Source organism: Fusarium oxysporum, chromosome 11, assembly GCF_000149955.1.
Source record: "Fusarium oxysporum f. sp. lycopersici 4287 chromosome 11, whole genome shotgun sequence".
Classification (NCBI taxonomy): domain Eukaryota; kingdom Fungi; phylum Ascomycota; class Sordariomycetes; order Hypocreales; family Nectriaceae; genus Fusarium; species Fusarium oxysporum.
Window position 1 is genome coordinate 2203154 of NC_030996.1, and position 22710 is coordinate 2225863.

The 22710-nt window shown below is 47.5% G+C and overlaps 9 protein-coding genes across 11 annotated transcripts; 7 read left to right on the forward strand and 2 right to left on the reverse strand.

Moving 5' to 3' along the window:
• The first annotated feature begins 152 nt into the window (after nt 1-152).
• FOXG_10201 (uncharacterized protein) lies at nt 153-1816 on the forward strand. The gene has a single exon (XM_018389447.1). The coding sequence runs from the start codon at nt 244-246 to the stop codon at nt 1513-1515; it is 1272 nt and encodes a 423-aa protein (XP_018247719.1). The 5' UTR covers nt 153-243; the 3' UTR covers nt 1516-1816.
• A 2504-nt stretch (nt 1817-4320) lies between these two features.
• Nucleotides 4321-7540, forward strand: FOXG_10202 (uncharacterized protein; the record flags this gene model as incomplete). Its single annotated transcript, XM_018389448.1, has 2 exons — nt 4321-4668; nt 4719-7540. Exons 1-2 carry the CDS (start codon nt 4605-4607, stop codon nt 7538-7540), a joined length of 2886 nt encoding a protein of 961 aa, XP_018247720.1. The 5' UTR covers nt 4321-4604.
• A 671-nt stretch (nt 7541-8211) lies between these two features.
• FOXG_20247 (uncharacterized protein) lies at nt 8212-9082 on the forward strand (the record flags this gene model as incomplete). Of its 2 annotated transcripts, none has more annotated exons than XM_018400510.1 (3): nt 8212-8549; nt 8606-8722; nt 8789-9082. In XM_018400510.1, the coding sequence occupies exons 1-3, from the start codon at nt 8388-8390 to the stop codon at nt 8798-8800; spliced, it is 291 nt and encodes a 96-aa protein (XP_018247721.1). In that variant the 5' UTR covers nt 8212-8387. The 2 variants fall into 2 exon arrangements, with proteins under 2 accessions (XP_018247721.1, XP_018247722.1); XM_018400511.1 differs by having other exon boundaries at nt 8266-8546; nt 8789-8800.
• A 317-nt stretch (nt 9083-9399) lies between these two features.
• Nucleotides 9400-11137, forward strand: FOXG_10203 (uncharacterized protein). The gene has a single exon (XM_018389449.1). It carries the CDS (start codon nt 9656-9658, stop codon nt 10943-10945), a length of 1290 nt encoding a protein of 429 aa, XP_018247723.1. The 5' UTR covers nt 9400-9655; the 3' UTR covers nt 10946-11137.
• A 257-nt stretch (nt 11138-11394) lies between these two features.
• On the forward strand, nt 11395-13048 carry FOXG_10204 (uncharacterized protein; the record flags this gene model as incomplete). The annotated part of the gene is made up of 1 exon (XM_018389450.1): nt 11395-13048. Exon 1 carries the CDS (start codon nt 11405-11407, stop codon nt 13046-13048), a length of 1644 nt encoding a protein of 547 aa, XP_018247724.1. The 5' UTR covers nt 11395-11404.
• Nucleotides 13049-13249: 201 nt separating this feature from the next.
• FOXG_20248 (uncharacterized protein) lies at nt 13250-15491 on the reverse strand (the record flags this gene model as incomplete). The annotated part of the gene is made up of 1 exon (XM_018400512.1): nt 13250-15491. One exon carries the CDS (start codon nt 15489-15491, stop codon nt 13323-13325), a length of 2169 nt encoding a protein of 722 aa, XP_018247725.1. The 3' UTR covers nt 13250-13322.
• A 300-nt stretch (nt 15492-15791) lies between these two features.
• Nucleotides 15792-18329, forward strand: FOXG_10207 (uncharacterized protein). The gene is made up of 4 exons (XM_018389451.1): nt 15792-15966; nt 16021-16101; nt 16151-16731; nt 16784-18329. The coding sequence occupies exons 1-4, from the start codon at nt 15831-15833 to the stop codon at nt 18254-18256; spliced, it is 2271 nt and encodes a 756-aa protein (XP_018247726.1). The 5' UTR covers nt 15792-15830; the 3' UTR covers nt 18257-18329.
• A 298-nt stretch (nt 18330-18627) lies between these two features.
• On the forward strand, nt 18628-21029 carry FOXG_10208 (uncharacterized protein). The gene is made up of 8 exons (XM_018389452.1): nt 18628-19047; nt 19101-19111; nt 19169-19253; nt 19300-19674; nt 19734-19973; nt 20035-20181; nt 20238-20451; nt 20507-21029. Exons 1-8 carry the CDS (start codon nt 18782-18784, stop codon nt 20831-20833), a joined length of 1665 nt encoding a protein of 554 aa, XP_018247727.1. The 5' UTR covers nt 18628-18781; the 3' UTR covers nt 20834-21029.
• FOXG_10209 (uncharacterized protein) lies at nt 20903-22627 on the reverse strand. Of its 2 annotated transcripts, XM_018389453.1 has the most exons (8): nt 22162-22627; nt 22083-22109; nt 21958-22035; nt 21746-21905; nt 21626-21696; nt 21329-21577; nt 21165-21282; nt 20903-21115 (listed from the first exon to the last, which is right to left on the reverse strand). In XM_018389453.1, exons 1-8 carry the CDS (start codon nt 22456-22458, stop codon nt 21018-21020), a joined length of 1098 nt encoding a protein of 365 aa, XP_018247728.1. In that variant the 5' UTR covers nt 22459-22627; the 3' UTR covers nt 20903-21017. The 2 variants fall into 2 exon arrangements, with proteins under 2 accessions (XP_018247728.1, XP_018247729.1); XM_018389454.1 differs by having other exon boundaries at nt 21958-22109; nt 22162-22621.
• Between the last annotated feature and the right edge of the window lie 83 nt (nt 22628-22710).

Genomic DNA, 22710 nt, shown 5'->3' on the forward strand with positions numbered 1-22710 from the left:
AAATAATCACGGCGCGCTAAAATCTGAACTCTGATTCCCCCACTTCTCGCTCGTTTCCCCTTTTAGCATAGCATGTCAAACATCCATGGGTGCAAAAGTAGGTCCCGAACTGACGCCACCTCTGCGGCAACATCCGAAGTGGGTAGGACTATTTAAAAACTTCATTCACGGTAAAGATCTCGCTCATTGGAACTTTATTGCCAATTCTATTACACGACTGTTCCCAACGGCTCCCTACTCATTATGAAGCTCTCCAAACGTGGCCAAGCGACGGCCGATAACAAGGGTGGTTCTCTTCTATGGGAAGTAACGGCAAACCAATGGGATGCTACAACTAACCCTTGCGGCTATGTAAGCTTGGGCATGGCAGAGAATGTCCTTATGAAAGATGAGCTGTTGAAGCACATCGCCGACAACATCTCCCTTCAACCGCAGACTTTGACCTATGGCGACGGTACAACTGGTTCAAAACGGTTGAAGCTTGCCCTCGCAACCTTCCTCAATAAGCACTTGAAGCCCCATCAGGAAATCTACTTAAATCACATCTCCATCACCAACGGCTGTAGTGCAGCTATCGAACATATCGCCTGGGCGGTTGGAGATCAGGGGGATGGTTTCCTCATCACCAAGCCTTTTTTCCGCGCCTTTATTCCAACCTTTGGCCTTCGCGTTGATACAGAGGTCGTCCAGGTGCCATGTCACGGTATTGACCCCTTTTGCGTCGATATCGTCGAAAGATACGAGGCCAGATTACAAGAAGTCAAAGCCAGTGGAAAAAACGTCGCCGGTATTCTTCTCTGCAACCCTCATAACCCCCTCGGACGCTGCTATTCCAAGCACACACTGGTTAAACTCATGCGGCTTTGTCAAAAGCATCAAATTCACTTGATTAGCGACGAAGTCTATGCCTTATCAACATGGGAGAACCATGAGTCACAAGCTCCGCCTTTTACCTCTTGTCTATCCATAGACCCTACAGGTATTATTGACCCATCTCTCATAACCGTGGTATGGGGTGTCTCAAAAGATTTTGGGTCCAACGGCCTTCGGCTCGGATGCATTATCTCCCAAAACAACCCGTCGTTACACAGTGCGCTTGTCCCAGGGGCCCTGTATAGCATGAGCTCTTCTCTCGCTGATCACGCATTTGCCAATATATTCGAAGACGATGCTTGGGTTGATAATTACCTGGCCAAGAACAAGACAAAACTTGAAGAGCGTTACAAGTTGCTGACGACATGGGCAAAAGAGCACGGTATCCGTTATGAAAAGGGGGCAAATGCAGGCTTCTTCTTGTGGGCTAATCTCGGAGAGACCTACTGTCGAAATCACCCTGAACAGGATCCTCTGCACGCTGAAGAGCAGGTTATGGAGCTACTGCTAGAGCGAAAAGTCTTCATAGCTCCGGGGGCTAGTTTTGGGGCCGAAACCAATGGCTGGTTCAGGCTTGTGTTTTCAGTTGACAAAATAACTCTCTTACAAGGACTTGCTAGAATTGTTGATGTTTTGAAGTAGGGCATTCGCTGCTGAAACACGGAAGAAGCGGGTAACTCGGGAAGATCGGGGAGAACGGAAAAGGCGGGGGGAACGGAAAAGGCGGGAGGAATGGGAGAGAGAATAAAGTCAGTTGGTAGAGATGCTAGAGAAGGGCCAACAAGCTATTGACTAATTATGAACGCTAAAGCATAAGGAATATTAATTTCTGCTGAGAAAGTTTCTTGGCTAGGGGTCTAATCCCTACGAACGCTTATAGCAGGGGTTAGAACGCCAGATCGAAATAAGTATGGTGCACAGAAAAAACAAGTCGATATCCTTGTAGCCTGCACACAAGGTTGATTCATCATGGCAACATCCTTGAACAGTTGCTCAAGCACGCTACTGAAAATCTTGATGTTCTATGAATAGCAATTGAAGCAAGACAACGTGATGGCAATCGTGTTATTCCCTCTGCGCCCATCTATTAGAAGCTAATACACCAGTTGAGGAACTCAATTGCTTTCCTTGTATCTAGATTCTCCCTTCCCGCTGCTCAGTTCTCAAGCTGGCATTAATAGTCAGACTTTGTTCACCTTTGCTTCCTTAACTAAACTTCCTATATTAATTGCTGCTCTATAGCTGGTGGAAAAGGGTGTTATTAGGCTAGATGACGATGCTGTGCACTTCCTCCCGACTCTTAAGTAATAGAGGATATTATAAAGCTTTCAAGTAGATAAAGATCTATTTCTTAAGGATTAAATAAACCCTATTACTTTTTGCTACCTATTAATTCATTTAGCACATAGTGTGACCCTTGTTGGGTCCTTCTTCGTCATTGGATCGGCCTGCGGCACTCAGTAAGCGATCCTTCAGCCGGAAGACGATGAGACTGTAGGTGGGTATGAGCGGGTAAAGGTTGCCATCTTGGACACTGGTATCAACTCAGATGACCATCAATTTGTTCTCCAAGGGGGGTACGAGCGCTACATCGACTTCTCGGGAGCAGATCCATATGATGAAATCAGACAAGGTACTGTCGCCGCGTCTCTGATACTCAGGATGTGCCCCAATGCAATTCTGTACGGGGTGAGGATTTCGAAGACAAAAAGCCTGACACACACCGAGGTTGAGAACGTGGTGAGAGCGATCGGCTGGGCTGTCGACCAGGGAGTAAACATAATCACATTGCCATTCGGTTTCAATAACTACCATTTCGAGATCAATACAAAAATCGCAAGATCTCGTGCCGAGGGTATCCTGATTTTCTCAGCCGCATCCAGTTCACAAAACTCAGGGACAGTATCCTTTCCTGCAAGAGACTACCGTCACGTGTTCGGAATACTCTCCACCAACGCGGGCAACCACGAGTCAAGCGATTTCAATCCAATACCTGATAATAGGCCGCATAGTCTAGCTATTCTTGGCGAGGGTGTTGAGATTGCAGAAGACGGACCTCTACTAAACGGGACTTCATACTCTGCATCTATTGCAGCTGGGCTTGCAGCCATATTACTCGACTTTTTACGCCAGGAGAAACACAAAAAGAATTTGCCCGACATTTCGAGACTGGAAAATATGGGAGTTATGATGAAGTTGTTTTTAGAAATGACTTGTGAAAGTAGTGATGGGAAATACAAATGCATCCAGCCGTGGAACCTTCTAAATAGGGAGGAAGGCATGCATCGGGCGAAGCAGCGTGAATGGATCCGAGGAACCATCGAAAGGCTGTCAAGCAATATCTAGCATTTAATCTATTGGCAAAAATGTTAATCCTGTCAATAGGATACTTGACCAACGATTCTTCTCTAAAGACCCAAGGAGGTGTGAGAAAAGCAACAAGTCGCCGGACGCTAGGCTGTCATTTAGATATACGAAGATGCCAGCTCTGAAGCTTTGTCCGCTGAGAGAAAGGTTCCGAGCCCTGCGAAGATCAATGCTTGGCGCTGCATGCTCTAAAGTAGATTGGCCACCAGATACGACGAACAGAGAGTTGAAGATAACTGACGGGAACCTTGATTCCTATTCCTGGAGGGTTGTCAGTGATGGGGGCCATTTCGTCACCTTTGGCTTTTGTTTTTAGTCTGAGGCTGTCCGCGAGCCTACTGAGCCCTAAAAGATCATATTAAAGTGAAGAAAAATTCTAAGCAATGCATTGATGTTAGATTTTATTTGATCCTTTTTTTTTTTTTTTTTTTTTTTTTTTTGCATTTCTACTATGCTTTCTCGATGATAGCGAACTACAAATAAACATGTTAGGCGGTGTTCAGGGTAGCTGAAGCATACCAGGCTGTGATATGAGAAGGAATTTTTTCGGGGAACCTACTTATCTCTACGTTCCGCAGCCATTTGTCCTCGGATAAAAATAATGGTCACGAAGGGGACCTGAGGACCGGGGAGGTTTCTTTGGTTGTTTGTCAGCGCAAATACTTAAGGCCATGGGATATAGGGTTGTGATTTCCCCAGCTTTCTCGGCACCTGCCGATCGGAAGCATCGTTAGAGTATTGTTTCTTCTTGAAACGAAGTAAATTAGACAGTTCAGGTGTGGCAGATGCGAGGGCGGATTTTCAATTCCATAGAACTAGCAACCAGTCCCGTTCAAGGCAGTGAAACAATATGTGGAGCTATAGCATTCCGTCTCATCGTTTAGGGACCAACAGTGAACCCAATAGCTCTCATGTCAGATCATTGGAAGTGTCTTCTCATCGGGCTTCAAATTAGATTAAGGATCCCTGGAATGTATCTAAAATTATCAGGGAAATTGTAAGACAATCCAGAGAAGCTTATGACCACAAAGGTCAATAAACACAATGCCTTGAAAACCCTTCTCAGTTACATTATATTTCTGTTCACCGTGGCGATATTGTTGAATGACGTTCTGTATCTAATACTTGTCTCAAGCTGAAACTTGAAGGAGTCTGCAAGCTACGGTGGAAACAATTTCTGCTTTCCGTATTGTGAGACAGACCCGAATGGAGTTGGCAGAGCTTCTCGCAAGCTACAATTTTCACCCTTCCTCGATCTCGCAAAGAGAACGGCTTAGAATCACTGGATATTCGGCAGCTGAGCACCAGAGATTTCACCACGGCCTCCAAGATTAATCACATTTCGTTGTTAACGGCATGTCACTATGCTTCTCTCCAAGAATTGCAAGAATCTCTCTTCAGAGCCTCTGCGGCAAAGCCAAATTGACGGTAGGTACCGGCCTCGCAATGCACCATCAACTTCTAACTAATAACACTAGAATTTCGTGACAGCGATGCAACGGATTTAGAATACATACTGGAGTGCTACCAAACAGGGACAAACTGCGCACGTCCGGCTGTAAGCTTGGATGTAACTACTTCGCATTATCTAAACCGGATGAACCGTTCCGAGGGCGCTTCTGAAGCGCCCTCTGAAGCCTCGCCTAGTCACTCACAAGACTCTTCCACGGCAGGACATGCTCTTACAAGCAGATCCGACGACAAATTATCGCTACCTACTCCTACACGTCCAACAACGCCGCTTCAGGAGCTTCCACTTGTCTTCGCCGTGGAAGTCTCTAGTACAAGCGAGAGGGTCTTTCAGCAAGAAAATAACGCAGTCTCATATATGACCTCGAAGCTTGAGCCCAAGGAGCTAGCACACCAGTCTTACATCTTACCTTGGGATCGTCAAGCTCACGACCCAGTACCTGCACATATGATTGAGAGCCTCCAACATAGCGTTGGATCAAATCCATCAACCATTTTCGAAAATTCTATTAGTCGAAGTTGCCTTGAACAGTCAAAGACCTGGTTCCTCATGACGGATGGTGTAATTGAAGAGGAGCGTGCCAATGCCTTTACGAATAACATTGCCGAAGCGGGATTACACGGCACTCCATCTGTTATAATTGTCTTTGGAAACAGGTCTCGCCCTCCTTCTCGAAGCAAGCTCTCAATTGGCATGTCTGTCTGTGCACCTTCACCACACTGTGCGGTTCTTTTTCACGACGTATGGAGCGGCGAGCTATTCATCGTTCAAGCCAAAGGATGTTTCGCTAGTCTGCTTCCCAGGGGGTCTTACTTCAAGTGGTTTAGTGGAACAAAATGGACCGAATTTCCCCAGACTTCCTACAATAGGCTACTGGGGGTTCGAGTACCCGAGCCAATTCGACTCTCCAAAGATGAAGTGGCCCTGCCTTACTGCAAGGTATTTGATATGAAGTCAATCTACAACGACTCCATGTCCGACCAGGATAAACTTCAACTGGTGTCAAACAACTCTGCCCTCGATGCGATGATGGTAGTTGCCAAAACAAGAGGAGAGGGGTTCCTGGTGAAGCTGTGGATTGAGAGCCTTCGCAGAACAACGATAGGAAAGGGCTTGACCATAGAGAGAGATGATGTCGACTCCCGAGGAAAAGTAGTCATGACATTCCTACTGATGGCGGCCGAGCAAGAGTTGAAAGCACAGAATACTTGCCACAAAGACATTTGGTCTTGTTTGACATCTGTCGCGTCTACTCGTTGGTCCAGATGCATGCAAATGCATATACCAAGCCACCTGGACTTTAATCGCTCGTCAGTCCGACATCAGAACAAGAAGAATTGGGCCAACTTCGAAGCCAAGGTGGAGATGGAACGGGCGGCATTTAGGCGTGTCACCAAAGGTATACAAGAGGTCCAGTCAGCGATAGGGATACTCGATAGCCCTTTGCCAAGTGGTCCAAGTCTCGCCCAGGCTGATACCTTTTGGTACCCCGCTAGTGGAATAAAGACTGGGAGAGACAATGAGAAGCTTTCAGCATCTGTTCAACAAACCAAGTTGGACAGAGAAGATGTCAACAACTCACTATTTCTCTCTGGCTTCAAGGGCACCCGAAAGCTTGAAAAGGCTGCACGGTCAAGGGCATACGCCACCTGTCCGGTATGTCGAGAGCCCAATTCGATCCAAACATTGCTACTACGAATGAGTCCAAAGGACAACAAAACTCCACACCTTCCATTGCCTAACCAAAGGCTGGAATTGAAGTGTCCCTTAGCGGTGGGAAATTGCCCAGAGGTCGATATCATTGCTCCAATTACATGCTGCGATGGTTGCGCATTCCTCCTCATGAGAGTTGACAAGCGACTCAACCCTCTGCCAATCAGCCATCAGATCGTCGCGGCACTGCCACTTGTATCGCTTCAAGACAAACAGAATCGAAGGCTGTGGAGGCAGAAACTCGCAGAGGTCTACAGACACCGCTTCCACGATAGTACTGTCTTGTCTGTCTTCCTCGCTACCATCTGCACCAGAATTGAAAACGTCCCCAGTCTGGCACACTCAAAATATCTCAAGCGGTGCAGAGACGAACTCTCCCGTCTCCCAGGGATCCATGTACCCAAAAGCGCCAGTCCAAAGCTCGTCACTAGTCTTACATCGTCAGTCGATAATGTGGTTCCGCCGCAACAGGTCGCCTTCTTTGCATGCCTAGGAAACAAATTCTATCTAAAGGCAGTTCTATCGCACCCGGTTGAGGGGTTTGTTGTTCTCGTTCAGCTAGCGGCATCGATGAATGTTGTTAAACCAGAGTCTATCCGGAACCTGGTTTGGAAGCGGCTTCTATGTCATTTCATAGAACAAGATTTGCGTTTACGAACTAGTTTTGGGACAGAGTACGCCCATGCGATGTTGCGAGAGATCATGCAAGAATCTCGATCTTCTAGCCAAGGGGGTCATGGCAAATTTGTTATAGCTCTTCCAAAGCAACGCACATCTATACCACTGACTTCGCTGGTCAATACCTACCTTATTCCGCCAGGATCGAGCGCCATATCGCACTTCTTTCGCATAGCCCGCTTCGGGGAAGTATATAGTACAACCGAGTACAATGCAGTGCTAGCTATGTTTTTACATATGTTGGCCAGCATCAAATATCATAGCGAGGAGGCAACGGATATTTTGGAAGAGATGCAGGGCGTTGCAAATAAACTTCGCCACGTCGGAGAGGACATGAGGAGCGTTTTTGAGGATCCAACGTCTGTTGACGAGCCTGGAGCTGCTTATGTTATTGCTCATTTAGAGTCTTGGTTGAAGGACATTGTGTTAAGGAACTAATTAAGATAAGCAGGTTGGTTAAATCCTGGTTTATATAATACTTATTACTATCTTTTTATATTATATCTGGTTATTCCCTGCTGTTACCTGGGGCCGCGAGACGTGGGATTAGGTGAAGAAGGATGGCAAGGCCAGGCTTATGTTCCACGGCATGCGCAAGTATTGTTTTGCAGAGCGAGCGGGCGTCCAGCTTATCGAGATGGAAGCCGACTTCGCTAGTGATTTACCCGAAGCCACAAAACACTCGAGTGGTATGACTTTCAAGTTAAGGCTTTCCCTAATGTGCAAGGGATTGGTCTGCAGGCTGATCTAACAATCCGGTATTTCTATCTGAGACTTTTACTTAAGATAAGGTAGTCTAACAGCCATCTTAGCTTTACACTCAGGCTTCTTCGTATTCAGCTCCAAGTTGGCAGCATAAAGTTTAACCTTAGAGCCCAGCATTTACTGGACCAGCTTCGGATCCGCCGATATCTGATATAACATTACCCCTGACGCTGCTGTAAGGAGATAAACTATAAATTAATCCATCCCGCGGCAGCCGAAGTGGGGAAGTGATGAGTATTACAGAGTAAACACAAAGTTCCGTTCTTCCGAAACTTTATTTAAAACAGGAAGCTAGAACCCTCCCGCGGGCGCCGATTGGAGTTAAATTGCAACTACGCTTTGAAGAAAACTAAGTCGCCCGGGTGACGTGTAATTTACAATACTTCTAACAGACTTCTCTTTTAAATCATCAAGTGTCCAACCTTGGCTAGCAAATGCATTTAAAAAGCTGAATGTTCACACCAATAAGTCTATCCTAAAGCCATTTTCATCCCAAACAATTTATCCTACCGACGCCAAAATGAAATTGGTTGTAGTTCTCTCGATTATTTCGTCTGTTCTTGCTGCTGCTTACTCTGATCCTGCAGCGCGTTTAGACAATGGTCTTTTCACACGCCAAGACGAAGGCGAGGCCGTGTGTGCAAACTGCAAAAACTCTGTAACATGCAATGGCGTTAAAGTGGTGGGATTTCCTTCCTTGCTGTTTAGTTCGCGTAAGCTAATATGCCCTTTTCTTAGAACTGTTCAGGAAAGAGGGCTGCTGCTCCTCATTTCTTCAAGCGGCAACAGGAACAAGAAATCCGAAATGTCTGCAATAATTGCAAGAACAACGTTATCTGCAATGGCAAGAGAATTGTATGTCAGATCAAAGTTTCCGGTATGAGCTTGGCGATGTACGATTGCTAACTGTGTTAAAAATAGGACTGTTCATGAGACAAGCGCTTGCATGATGGCCGTTGGAATATGCCTCGATAAGCTTTAAAGACATATTGGGAGGTTAATCGTGACTGGAAGGAGAAGTCAAGGAAGAGTGTGCCAGATCTAAGCTGTATTTTAAGAAGGGAAAGAGACATTATCCCATATCTGATTTACAGAGTTCAATGAGGGTTAAGAAGCAATTTGGCTACGGCAAATACGCGTCGGCGGCTATAGCTTTTAACAGCCACAGCTTTCTTATCTGCAGACGTTTCAAACTGTATCATGTTAAACTACCCCATCAACTTATGAAGTCTGGCAGGGCAAGTCTGAATTGCGAGATTCGACTAATTAAAAGCTTCGAAAGCAGCTAGCGTGCACCCACAGGCGCTGCCCTGTTGATGCAATAGTGCTGGAGTTGTTTGCGCAAATATAAAAAAGAGCCAACTTAACTATCCAGCATGTTTTTTGCTTTATCGTTATTAACATTGGCACGTATAGGCTAGGAATACTCCGTCCTCATTGCCTATTTGCTGCCTAGAGCTTGTTACTACGAGCAGCTTGTGAACCAACCACTGTCAGATGACGACACGGTGTTATCAACCAACACGTTACTAGCGACGTTATGAATCCTTTAAGAGTCCACAATCTCACTCCTCCAGCAATATCCAATCTAATAAGAAATGTCGCACCCCGGCGCCAGAAGATATTTCACTGTTTTTCTGCCCTTCGTGTTTGCCTTTCTTTTCGCCCTCGCGAGCGCATGGCCCGAGGAACCACTATGGACTGAAAAAAGATCCCTGCCCTTCGATCATTCGCGCAAACCTCCCATCTTACAAGCCATTTGGCCGATGGGAAGCTGTACACAATGCTATGAAGTCATGCAGCAATATTACCGAGCTCGACCTGAGAAATGTCGGGGCAAGTTGCACAGAGTTCCCCGATGGTTATAATCTACCTTTCAGGTCGGACGGGAGCGATCGATATCTCTCGGCGCCACAAATACTATCACTATATAACTACGAATTTCATGAATCTGAGTGGGAAGATATGCGGTCAGTAACACCACATTGGGCCAACGACGATGGCTCATGGCCTGTGTCGAATTCCACAAACTCTGTTATCAGATGGGCAACAGAAATGTATTATCGCAGCCGGTGGAAATGGGATCAATTGTCCTATGAATACAAATGTGCCGTTGGTCTGGCAGACTATTCTCGATGGCAAGGACACGGAATCGCACGAAGATGGTATGATCAGCGACATACACCAATTGAGAGGTTATCAATGGAAAACATGCAGCTCTGGCTGGAGGCCATGGACTTCTCCAAAGTACACACTTTATCAATCGAGTATGGAGGCACTCGGCCGGAAGGAAAGGGTTTACTCGTTGACCTTCCCCCGGCATTAACAGGCCTCGAGAATCTTTCTATCCAGGGCCGGTGGTTGAATTGGAGAACATATCTGGCGGAGTGGGAAGCTGCTCCGGGACCATTACCCAAGAACAAGTGGCCTTCTTCGCCGCCCCCTCCGGCCCTCGATTTTATCTTGGCGTTACCTACAACATTGAAGAAGCTCACCTGGACAAAGAGTGAAACGGTCCAAGAGGATATATTCGACTCTGTTTTGAAGCACCAGGGAGCCTCGCTGGAACATCTCGAGTGGACAAACCACGAGGGAGGATTCAAACCTAGACCAATATTGACTGAGGATCAGCTGCGCAGCCTGGGAAAATGGGCACCTGGTTTGACCAGCCTTACCGTCGATCTCGAACGGAGAAACGGAACCTTGCCCCAAGATGAGCTGACCATTCTTGCCGAGACTCTACCCAAATTGAGAAGGTTAATTGTTAATCTAAACCTGCTGGACGAAAGGCTACTGATGAACAATACTGGCTATGATGACAAGAAGAAACACGCATCAGATTCAGTTTTGGATGTAGAAGAAGGTCTTGATCTATTCCAAGGCCTAAGAAAGGCCAAGGTTGGCGAGAAGTTCGACAGTGTCGAGTTTCGTCAGGGTGAATGGACTGATGATTGGCCTTTTGGAGAAAGTCTCTGGGAGGATAGATATTGGGTCAGGTGTTGGGTTGTTGAAAAGGATGGGGGACCAGGAGCGAGGTGCAAATCGGGAAGTGAGAAGGCCTTTGACGCCAACTTTTGACAAGATATAAGGCGTATCTTGGGCAATTGTGTGTTTGGTTGGTATGCTGCATGAACTGTGTTCTTGTGAGTGTTATTTTGACTTGATTGACCCGAAAGCTGATGCTTGCATGCCGCGCCTTACCTCGACTATGACTTCATTGAATATACCCATCGCATGAGTCCAGAAAGAGTGTAACCTTGATTTCCATCAGTCAATTGGACTTCCTGTAACTCCGGGTTGTGCCGGTTACCTTATTTTTGAAGGGTTAATTAGTAGGAAGCGGCATCCGAATTCGTCCGCAGACCGAGTTAGATACTCCGTCACCAAAGGGAGGCGGGCTATCTCAGACGGCGGGTTTATTTCAACCATCAGGATGATCTGCAATGCCATCTTAGTAAGCACCAGCAGTTAGGATACAAGAGAGAACTCATTTGGATAAACACCTGGCTTTGAACTTGAAAGTTGCAGCTGCAAATTATGACCTTGATTCCCCATGCAATTTCCACAATGGTTCTATTACTACAAGACACCCCAATTGCGACAAACAGTGTTTTGGCAATTTCTTCCAAACCTGGTGACATGGCACGCAGCGATTCTTCAGCGTCATCCGCGACTGAAGATGAACACATAGCTCTGAGTGAAACTTCATGGTCTGAAGGAGCAGCAGACACCAAAGAAGACGACATCCATGAACAAAAGCATGCTCTGCACAAAATTTTATCGGAGCTTTTTGAAGAAAACATCCTTGCCAAGCCCTGTCGTGCTGCAAGTAGAGTCTTGCAAGGCTTTATTCCGGCACATGACGGTTTTCCCGAAATCGTGCCCCAGCAAGGCCCTAGGCAAGGGCATTGGGAATTTCGCGAGCCCGAATTCTGGACCTGCGGTTTCTTCCCGGGAACACTGTACGCTCTCCTTGAGCGATCTATCAGATACCCGGGATCTTTGCGAGCCGACAACCCCGAAAATAGATCATCCACGATTATCAGGAACTATTTACTCCCGTTATGCAAGTCATGGTCTGAGCCACTTCATGCCATGGCCAGCAGAACAGACACCCACGACATTGGCTTCATCATCATGCCGGCGCTTCGAAGAGATTGGGAGCTATTCGGTACCGAGCGCAGTTTGGCTTCTATTGTACAGGCGGCTCACAGTTTAGCTACCCGTTATGTGCCAGCTGCTGGTGCCATTCGCAGCTGGGATTGTCTTCTGAAAAAGGACATCACCGTCACAGACATGGAAAACAATCTCCTCGTCATTATTGATAGCATGTGCAATCTCGACCTCCTATTTTATGCTGCTGCGCAGACTGGTGAACAGAGACTCGCTGATATTGCTGCATCCCATGCAACGACATTATTGAAGACGCACCTTCGACCAGAGAGTGTGAGGTTTACTGCCAAGCACGGATATCAGGGTCAACTCTACTCGACTTGCCATGTTGCCAACGTCGACCCCCAGACTGGAGATTTGAAATGGCGACGGACAGCCCAGGGCTACGACGACCACTCGACGTGGTCGAGAGGTCAAGCCTGGGCTATCCTTGGTTATGCACAGACTTACAACTGGACCAAAGATGAAAGCTTCCTCGACGCAGCATGCGGGTGCGCCGAGTATTTCCTCTATCGGCTGGAAACATCCCCTTCTTTCGTCGAGCTTCCGATTGAAACTGGACGAGGGCATGCAAACCCCCACAGGGGACGACATGTACCACTCTGGGACTTTGATGCGCCCATTGAGAATCCTCAAGATCCCCTTCGCGACTCATCGGCTGGTGCGATTGCCGCGAATGGAATGCTGTTGCTTTCCCAAGCCCTTGCTGCGTTGGGTAGACACACGATGTCGCGCCGCTTCTCCGATGCGTCCATCGAAATCGTCAAGGATACGTTGGATGTGTGTCTCGCTACCGAGAAGGCCAAGCTGACCACTTCTGGAAATAATGGCACATTCATCAAAGTGGAAGATGTTGTCCTGGGGGCGACCTTTGATGCTCTTTTGAAACATGGGACAGCTAATAATAATGAAAACGCAAGGAGACGGTATGCTAACCACGGATTGGTATATGGCGATTATTATCTTGTCGAGTTTGGAAACCTTCTTTTGAGTATGGGACTGGTCTAGATATGAGTTCTCCTGGCTATAGTAATAGATAACATTTATATAAACCGCATTCTACTTATTCTTATATTAATTGCAGTTAATTGCGAAATAAGTATAATTTAAGAGGTTCTTTGGAGTGATAATTAAGACTTACGGCCGACAGCCCACAATCACTACACAGAACTCAATCATGAGTTTGTATTACGCAGATATTACTAGTGATGGAATAGATACAGATAGGCTTGAAGGGTAGAAATAGATATATGTTTTCAATGCATCTAGGCTCAGTATAATTTTATAGAGGGCCCTTTTCCAAAGTCCCAGGGGGTGTTGCCTGTTGAACGCTGATATTTGTTTCACCAGCTGCCGTTACATCAATGTCTAGCATAGTCATGGAGCCCCAATCATCCTTGAGATAATACCAGTCATTTGGCACATACTCCATGCTCTGGTTCACACTGCTCACGCCAAACACTGCAGTTGCAACAATCGCTGATGGTGGAGCCTCCGACGCCACGTTGGACTGATTACCCATGGTACCTGCACCAGAATACCGTATGGAAGGAATTAACGTCTTCTGTGCAACCAAGTTTGTGTTAGGATCTGCGTAAATCAGATATCCTCTCCCTCCTAGCTTCGGTTCATCACGGCGAAGCCCTCCTTTTAGGTGGATGCTTGGCGTCAAATCAACGATACCACTAACTCCCCCTCGAGATTTGACCAGAACACTGGATTCCTCAGTAACACAACCTTCGGCAAACTGCCCATCATGTTTAATCTTTGCCCTGTCAATCGCAGGAATATGATATCCCGTATCCGTTAGCGCGTCTACCGCGAAGGAGCTATCCACCATTTCGAAGCTGTTGAACCACGGGATGCCATTGACTTCTCCAAGGCCTTTTATGTGATGGACACGAAGATGCCATCCCGGGTAGTGGTAAGTTAAAGGAACCAAAGTCGTTTGGATTGTTAGGCCCAGGTTCTTTACTGGTCTCCACGTGCTAGTGATGGAAGGAAGATGGCCATGGCCTTTTGCAGAGTGAATAGGTATAGTATCGAAGCGAACATCGACTGGTTGCGACCTGACTCTCCACGGTTCACCGCCATCCAATGTCACAGCCAAGGTGCTATCGGGCGCAACCTGGTGGAGTTCCAAGCCAGTTGGTACGCTGTACCCAAAGGCAGAAGAGTATGCAAACTTTCCATACTTTGCTTCTCTGGCCTTGAACATTTTGGTGGTCATCTGTCCCGCTGATAGAAGATAATGATGCTCTTCAGAGTGACATACTATCTGATGAGGTGCTGGAAAGATCCTTGCAGTGTCGGGATGTCTGGCGCTTGGAACCAAGGAATAGATCGGATGGGGTTCTTCTTTGACGGTCCAGAATGGATGATCTGATGGCAACCCCAGCACGACGAAGGACTTCAGGCACCAGTAGACGGATTGTCTGGAATTATAGTCTTCAGACATGTACATGTTTGGGTACGCATAGCCAATGTTCATTGTACCGTCTGAATTGAAGATCTCTGGCTGTTTTGCCCACCATCGAAGGTGCCGCAGGAGAAGTCCCTTGACTGCACCCAGGCTAATTCGAGAGTTTGGAGACTGAATGTCCGAGAGGGCAAGGGCAGACCAGAAAGCTCCACAGGCGAACCGGTAAGTCATGCTTCTACCAAAGGGGATAGCAGCACCGTTGGTGTCAAAGTATCTCCAATATTCGGACGCAAATTCCATCGCTTGCTGTCGATATTTCGCAACTCTTTTCTCGTCATCTACTGCGCAGCGGACGTAGAGTAGCTGTGCGAATTGGATGGCGAAACTTCCAGAGTAGTAATCTGCCTGCTTCCTATCGTCCCCCCAAACACCATCCGACGACCATCCCTCTCCAAGATAGAACTGATCGAGCAATTCAAAGTCGGCATTCATGGCTTGTCTCGCTTTCTCTTCGTCGGATCCCAGCACCTTCGTCAGTGCCAGATTCACAAGAACTCGGAACCATCGCCAATTATTTTGCGGCATGTCGAAGCTGTTAATTTGTTTCAGCCATTGTTTGAGATTCTCTAAAGACTCGGAGTTCAAGGATGACAGGATCACTTGAGGCTCCATCAATAAGGCAAAAGCTATTGATTCCATCTCAACCATGCGCTGGTCAAAGGATCCGAGGTGACCCCAGTACTCGGGATTCTCTGGATCGACACCAGCTTCAATGCCGCGGAGCCAGGAACGCAGTGAAGGGTCGGTGGACTTATCCACGAGGCCTGATATTGCCCATAGTGGACGAGCAAAACCTTCAAGTTGAGCCGCGACATCGTCAAAGCCCGCGGCAGTCGATGGGTATAGCTTGACGCGAGCTTTAGACTTGGACCTGTATTGCTCCAACGGTTTGATAATGGCAGTGGCTGCACGTAGCAGGTCGTGACGATCCCGGAAGGGATTATCAGAAAAGCCGGGTAATCCAGGCATAGCAGCTTGATGAGCGAGACACGAATGCTGATGTCAAAGATGAAAGGCTGACCAAAGTCACCAATATTCAGAATCATCAAAGTAAAAGCCATAACTAGCTGCCTCGCCCTCGTTCGCGCGGACATCTTCGGCCTCATAACCTAGTTCAGAAGCCAGATCATCGAGATCCTTCGATTTGGATGATCCAGTGATCATCGACGTGCGGGGCTGCTCGGCACCTCGGGGTATCTCAAGCGGCCCCCGGGCTAAATAACTCGGGACACTTGAACTCCCGCCTTCTCGTCTTTCATACTCACAAACAACTGTACTGCGTGCTTTTACTTTGTCCGAGGTGATAAGATGGATAACGACAGCTCCACTCAGCCAGAGCAGACTGCTCAAGCCTCCGATGTAGGCCTTGCGTGCAACTGCTGTCGGAAGCGTAAGCTTCGATGTTCACGAGAGACGCCAATCTGCGAACACTGTCGAAAGACAGGTATGGCGACATAACGCTCCACCATTTGCTGAGATATCTTACATACCTTATCAGGGCAAGATTGCGTTTACGAGACAAAACGTGCCAAGCCTGGCATGAAAGCCGGTGCCATCGAAAATGTCCACAAAAGGCTTGGTACAGACAATTCTCGTATACCACGACAGTATGACTGATTAAAGATTAGATGCATTGGAACGGACGATCGCGAAACAACAGACAACATTAGAAGCCCTGCGCACTGAACAGACATCAAATAATAACGCAAGCTCACAACAAGAAGCTATTGATGGACAGAGTCTGCTCTTCTCTCTTGCACGTGAGATATTCAAACTCGGCAATCCAGCTCTTACCGTTTCTTCAGACACTTCCCATGATTCCGGAAATAAACGTCGTCGAACGGAAGAACACGATGCGCAACAAGAAAGGCTTCATTATGTGGTCAATCAGCCCACTCTGCCAGACAATGTCATCCTCGATCAAGTCATAGACGCCTACTTTCGGCAGATACATCCATGGATTCCTATGATACACGAAGGCCGATTTCGCAAACGACTTCAAGATCATGGCGATAACACAAACTTGCTTCCACTCCTACAAGCCATGATCTTGAGTGCCTCACATCATGTTCCTAGGCGCGACGTCGCCGAGATAGCACAGAGTCTTATTGGGGACCAAGAGGATGTCAGAGACTGGGTGGTTGCCAAAGCTACCAAATGTCTGTCAGTGGAGAACCTACAAGCTCTAATAATTATCTGTTTCCGTGATGTAAGCTAGCGCTTGATCCTTGATTCACTCTCGGGGCTAACACGAATTCAAGATTGGTGACGGAGAAGAGTGCCGAGCATGGTCGCTTATCGGTGCTTTAACTCGCATGGTTGAATATCTCCAGCTCACGATAGAAAGCGACGAAGCAGACCGTTCATCCTTTTCGCGACCATACACCTCTCTACACCCGCCACATGGATGGACAGAAGCGGAAGAAAGAAGGAGGGTATTTTGGTGTGTCTTCAACCTAGATCGCTTCTGCTCCTTCACTACGGCTTGGAACACTAGCCTTACCTCAGATGATGTCAACCGCCGATTGCCCTGCGATGGAATAACATGGAGAAAAGAGGAGGCTGTATCCACCCCATACTTTGGTATCTGGGATAAATCGGCCGCACGCATCGGAAACCCCATCGCGTTTCTCCCTTCACATTCTACCACCGCACCAGCCACTGCCGATGAAGGCGGTATTACACCATCCGAAGCAACAACATCGCCGGGAGCAGCAGCGTCTTCTGTTGACATGTCGACAGTCGGGGCTTTTGCGTATTGTATCGAGGCAACCGAGTCACTGAGTCGCGTCACGAGTTACTTCCTCCAGCAGAAGGTCAATATCAAGGACCATAACGATCTCGGTAGTTGGCTCACAAGATTCAAAGAGCTCGACGTGCGGTTGGTGCACTGGAAGATGCTTCTCCCTAAGAAGTGGAAAGTGAATATTGCTCAGCAATCGTCGAGGATGGATCCAAACCTTACGCTAGCTCACGTCACACACAATGCATCTATGATACTACTTCATCAGCCCATCGCCTTTCCTCCTCTGGACTGGACTTTCCGAACAAGGCTACCGAGCTTCTGCAGCCTTGATACTTGCCAAGCGGCAGCTATCGAGATCGCCACGATAACGAATCACTACCTCCAGATTGCTGAGCATACAGGGCCTCTGAGTAATCAATACGCTTTCTGTGTATACCTTGCGGCCAGAGTTCTGCTTTTACATTGGCGGTATCATGCTACCGATTCTTTGTCATCCGAGTTCTGGGCATTAATACAAAACCTAGAAACCATGGCTAAACGATGGGCGGGGCCTCATCAACTCGGGATTAGGGAGAATCTAGCATCCAAGTATCAGGCTGTTCTTGTTGACTTGCATACTCGATGCGTTCAAGACGCATCTTTCAACATCAATCCTTCGGCTTATACAACAGAAGTTAAGCACTCTCGATCAGTGTCACAACACTTAGATGCGGCTCCGAGATTGCAAGGTCATCAAGCTGTTAGACATCCAGCCCAAGAGAATGGAGGCCCCTCATTCGCAGGCAATGTGTCAGCTAACGCGTACTACCCTGGTGCAACGCCTAGCTTAGTCAATGCTCAAGCAGGGCAAAGAAGCGGTAGTGTAGGAAGTGGAGACTTGGGCATGATTTCTCAGATGCTCCTTGATGCCGAGTTTATTGATATGGATCGCGTTATTAGCTTTGATGATGGTATCTTTGGAACTGAACACGAGAGCGGGTGCTTCTGAGAGGGTGTGGTGTAGTATTATCAATGTAATTCTCATCATTCTTTTTTATTAAAATTCAGCGACTAAAAGCGGCCAATTATTTACAATGAGATCAGGACTCGGCGTGTTGAGAGTTTCGCGAATGGCAGCAGTCGGCCTTCGGTGTAGCATCCACCGACGCCAGTAAAGTAACAACATTTTCGTATAGAAGGCCAGTTCACAAATCGGCTCACTGTAAATTACCCCAGGTTTCTCACAGCCTTGGCAATTGATAAAACTTGGAGATCCCCCGTTGCCCGAGAAAATTGCCCCGACAGATTTGCCCCGATGGTTTTTGGCGACAGACCAACTTCAAACTGGGGTGACCCCATGGGGACGGGCATGCGGGGTAATGCGACCCCGGATTCAGAACAAGCACACGATCGACAGATACAAGAAGACAGTCAAGACGATCATTATAGTCAAATTCCATCAGCTCATGTCTCACTTTAAGGGCACGATCAAAGCTGAACACATTCTAACAGTGTCACCTTGCAATCCATCGCCATGACTTCTCAACCGAGGACCAACGATGGGCTCGAGATCCAGCCTACGAATGAGCAGCCACAGACTCGCCGGGACATCGCTGGCAACCCCGAAGAGATCCCCGAGCCAGTAGTCAAGAATGGAGTTGTCGTTAGTTCGGCGACCAAACCCGAGGCCAAGAGTGTCTGGCTCGCCTGGCTCTACATCTTCAATTGGTACCCTGGTCATTACAGCAAGGAGGAGAAGCGACTTCTCAGAAAGCTGGATCGCACCATTCTGCCACTTATGTAAGCTCAAGCATCCTTCAACTAACACGATTGGCTAATGACCTCGCTTTCAGTTGTTCCATGTGTAAGTCCCGACCTGAAATCGGCAATCCCGAGTAATAGTAGCGCTAACAGTTGATAGACTTCATCAAGTGGCTTGACCAGTCCAATATTAACAATGCCTATAATTCGGGCATGAAAGAAGAGCTTAATCTTAAAGGCATCGAGTAAGTTGGCTGCATCTCTAAAGTTTGCACATCTAACCTGATCCAGGTACAACTTGTTCTCTACCTTCTACAACATCGGCTATCTCGTAATGGAAATCCCCTGCATGCTGCTCATTTCTCGTCCCAAATATGCTCGTTGGGTTCTGCCCATCTGCGAGACTCTCTGGTCTATCATCACCTTTGTTCAATGCCGTAACAATAGCGCCCCAATGATTTACGGCATGCGATTCCTCATGGGGCTGTTCGAAACCCCAGCTGCTACTGGCTCTTTATACGTTCTGTCCTCTTGGTATCGATCTGATGAAGTGTTCAAGCGTGCTGGGGTGTGGTATGTTTCGAGCAATATCGGTGCCATGTTTGGTGGATACATGCAAGCTGCCGCTCATGCTGGTCTCGACGGAAAGGGAGGCATGGCTGGCTGGTAAGTTGACGGAAATCCGTTCCCTACTTCTCGTAGCTCTCTGACTCTTGTGACTTTAGGCGCTGGGTCTTTATCATTGATGGCATTATTTCTCTGCCAATTGCCATTGCCGGCTTTTTTCTCTATCCTGGTGTGCCTACCAGCCCTCGTGTCTGGTGGCTTAGTGAAGACGACCAAAAGCTTGCTCAGGCACGTATGCAAGACGATGGGATGAGGAAGAGCAAGAAGATTGGCAAGAAGATGCTGAAGCGTGTCTTTCGGAAGTGGCACTTTTACATCGCTGTCTGTACCTATGTCTGGTGAGTCTTGTGCCTTCTTGAACTGCAGCTCCTCAGTATTGGCTGGGACTAACGATGCTAGCTTTCAACTGACTACCTGGGTTGCTGGCCAGATGATTGTCTGGGTAAAGTCTACCGGCCAATACTCTGTGGAGATGATCAACATCCTGCCAACGGGAGTCCAAGCACTAGCCATTGTTGTGGGCATTACTGTGCCTTCGTTTGTCATGTCAGCTCCAGGACCCTCGCCTATCTCTTTGAACTAGAAGCTCACACTTCCTACAGGGTTTATCCAATCTGGGTGCCTTTCTGTTTTGCAGGAACTGTCCTCCTGTTCTGTCACTCGACCCTTTTAGTCTGGAACATCCCTCTCGGATTGCATTTCGCCGCATACTTCCTCCTTGGTATGAGTTCTTGTATCACCCCCATGCTTTTCCCATGGGTGCACCTGATCATGAAGGACGACAATGAAGCAAGAAGCTTTACTACCGGCGCCATGGTGAGTTGATCAACATTCTAACCGACCTTGTTTTGAAGCTTATGAGAACTCTTAGATGACTGTTGGCTGGGCCTTCTTTACCTGGTACAACGTTGTCGCGTTCCCCATCACTCAAGGTCCTCGTTGGACCAAGGGTTTCTCGGCAAATGTCGCTCTCACCTGCTGTTATCTGACTCTATTCATGATTGGCCAATTCCTCTGGAGACGGGACATCAAAGCTGGTCTGTACAAGAGAGCTATTGAAGAAGAGGAGAATGAAGAGGCAGTGAATGAGAAGCTTGGCCCAGATGCTTTGGACGACAAGGTTACTGATCATCAGGTTGGGCGGGCTCACATTGAGGACAAGAACGCCGAGGATGAGAGGATCAAGGAGATCAAGTAAGACTCGTAGAGCATTCGGCCACACCAGTCAATGTGTACAAGCCGGTCTCACACGATACGTCACGGAGGAGCTATTTACACGATGGCATATGAAATAGGAGTACATTAGGTAAAGCTATAAGTCCAGAAGATATTCCTTCCATCACATGGCTGAACAGTGTAAGATCGCTCATGTTTGCCCCAAATTACAACTTTCTATCATAAAGCGGCTTGTGTTCTTCATGGATGCTGTGCTCACACTCATAATCGACGTGAACAAATGCCCGCTCAACATCACCAAGTCCTGCAAGATGTTAGCGCAGGTCGACAAAAAACGACTATGTAGAATCTACCTTCAATCTTTCGCTGCAGTGACTGAGCAACATCATGGCTGATCTTGAGAGATGTTTGCTCATCCATGACGATATCTACCTCGACATAATATTTCTGCCCAGCATGATACGCGCGGCACTTCTCTTTGTTAGTTGACTGTCGATACATCTGGTGTGCTACTCACTGTCTCGACCATAGAGATCTGGTCATCATGTGTTATGCTCATGTAGATCAACTTGGCAATAAACTCTTGGGGCGCGGCCTTGCCGACTAGTAGCCATATTTGTTCAAAAGCATTAGAGATCCATGAGAAAAGGATCAGAAGTGCGATGCAGATAGCACCGATAGGGTCCAGATACCAGATGAACTTGTCACCTACGACCGACATGATGAGGCCAAAGCTGTTGACAGCAATGTCGTTACGGTGGTCAATCTACCAGATTATTAGAGAGATAGCCAAAATGGTCTCCGTCAGGCTTACAAAGAACACATGAACCGATGGATACTTTCGGTAAGTCATGCAGTACAGCATGAGGGATGCCTTGCTGAAGACTAGAACACCATCAGCGATTGCGAATTGCGACTTGGATAGTTCACTCACTAGCAACGCAAACAAATATAATTGGTATCAGGTGAAGCTCCTCAGACTCGGTCTTGCCGGTGCCCAATGTTCTGGCCGATTCGATCAGAAGCTGGACCGCGACCGTTGTCATGAGGGCGCAGAAAAGGATGACTCCAATGGTTTCAATCCGCGTTCGACCCTAGAACACCATGAGTTGCTGCATCAAGGACTTTGGGGATAACATGACATACAACAGGATATTTGTAGATGCTTGGTCGAGCCGCCAGCCAAGAGGTAATGAGCATCACGAAAGAAGAAACAAGGTCCATCTGCGTCAACGTTAGAACACATCGCTTAACAAGCGAGTGTTACTTACAAACGCATCTGCTGCTGTAGCGAATAGCTGTGACCCGAGTTAGCTACCGGCCTGTACTATAATAGATGTACGCCCATACCGCCAAAGATCCCGTCGAGATAGCCGCATACAACTGAATGACGAAAAGGCAAAAGTTGACTACAAAGGATGCATTAACTGCAAACTTGATCTTGCCTGCCACACGAGCCTCTTCTTCAGCTTGGGCCCTCTCTTCATCATCGATGCCAAGAAACTGGTCTATAAGCTTATTTTGTCGGGTATAGAACTTCCGAAGTAAGCGTGCATCGCCTTGTGGGTAATCGTTCTTGATTTGTTCTTTTGTTACGTCTTCGCGTCGTCGGGATGTGAGGTTGAAAGGGTCGTTGACTTCCTCCATGATGGAGTGTTGCAGTGAGGGTGGCGTAGAGGACGGTACGCTGACGATTGAGGTAGTGTTCGATGGGAGTATTCTTTTGACTTTCTGGAAGCTTTTGGAAAGGTAGCGCAAGTTTTCGATAGGAAACTGATGTCTTGGCGATTCCAGGAGAGAGCCACCTAGATATACACATGGCTGGATAGACAAAAGTCAAAGTAGGCATTTTCGGCCGTGTGGCTTTTATTACACCGAAAGGATGCTGCTCCATGATTT

What these genes read in the sequence shown, in the direction of transcription:
- FOXG_10208 (XM_018389452.1), top strand. Translation starts at nt 18,782, where the DNA reads ATGACTTCTCAACCGAGGACCAACGATGGGCTCGAGATCCAGCCTACG. An exon ending in GCTGTCTGTACCTATGTCTG is followed by an intron (nt 19,974 to 20,034) that starts GTGAGTCTTGTG and finishes TAACGATGCTAG; the next exon opens with CTTTCAACTGACTACCTGGG. An exon ending in GCTTTACTACCGGCGCCATG is followed by an intron (nt 20,452 to 20,506) that starts GTGAGTTGATCA and finishes GAGAACTCTTAG; the next exon opens with ATGACTGTTGGCTGGGCCTT.
- FOXG_10209 (XM_018389453.1), bottom strand. Translation starts at nt 22,458, where the DNA reads ATGGAGGAAGTCAACGACCCTTTCAACCTCACATCCCGACGACGCGAA. An exon ending in TATATTTGTTTGCGTTGCTA is followed by an intron (nt 21,697 to 21,745) that starts GTGAGTGAACTA and finishes ATGGTGTTCTAG; the next exon opens with TCTTCAGCAAGGCATCCCTC. An exon ending in CATCGGTTCATGTGTTCTTT is followed by an intron (nt 21,578 to 21,625) that starts GTAAGCCTGACG and finishes ATAATCTGGTAG; the next exon opens with ATTGACCACCGTAACGACAT.
- FOXG_10201 (XM_018389447.1), top strand. Translation starts at nt 244, where the DNA reads ATGAAGCTCTCCAAACGTGGCCAAGCGACGGCCGATAACAAGGGTGGT.
- FOXG_10203 (XM_018389449.1), top strand. Translation starts at nt 9,656, where the DNA reads ATGAAGTCATGCAGCAATATTACCGAGCTCGACCTGAGAAATGTCGGG.
- FOXG_10207 (XM_018389451.1), top strand. Translation starts at nt 15,831, where the DNA reads ATGGATAACGACAGCTCCACTCAGCCAGAGCAGACTGCTCAAGCCTCC. An exon ending in CGAACACTGTCGAAAGACAG is followed by an intron (nt 15,967 to 16,020) that starts GTATGGCGACAT and finishes ATACCTTATCAG; the next exon opens with GGCAAGATTGCGTTTACGAG. An exon ending in AAATGTCCACAAAAGGCTTG is followed by an intron (nt 16,102 to 16,150) that starts GTACAGACAATT and finishes ATTAAAGATTAG; the next exon opens with ATGCATTGGAACGGACGATC.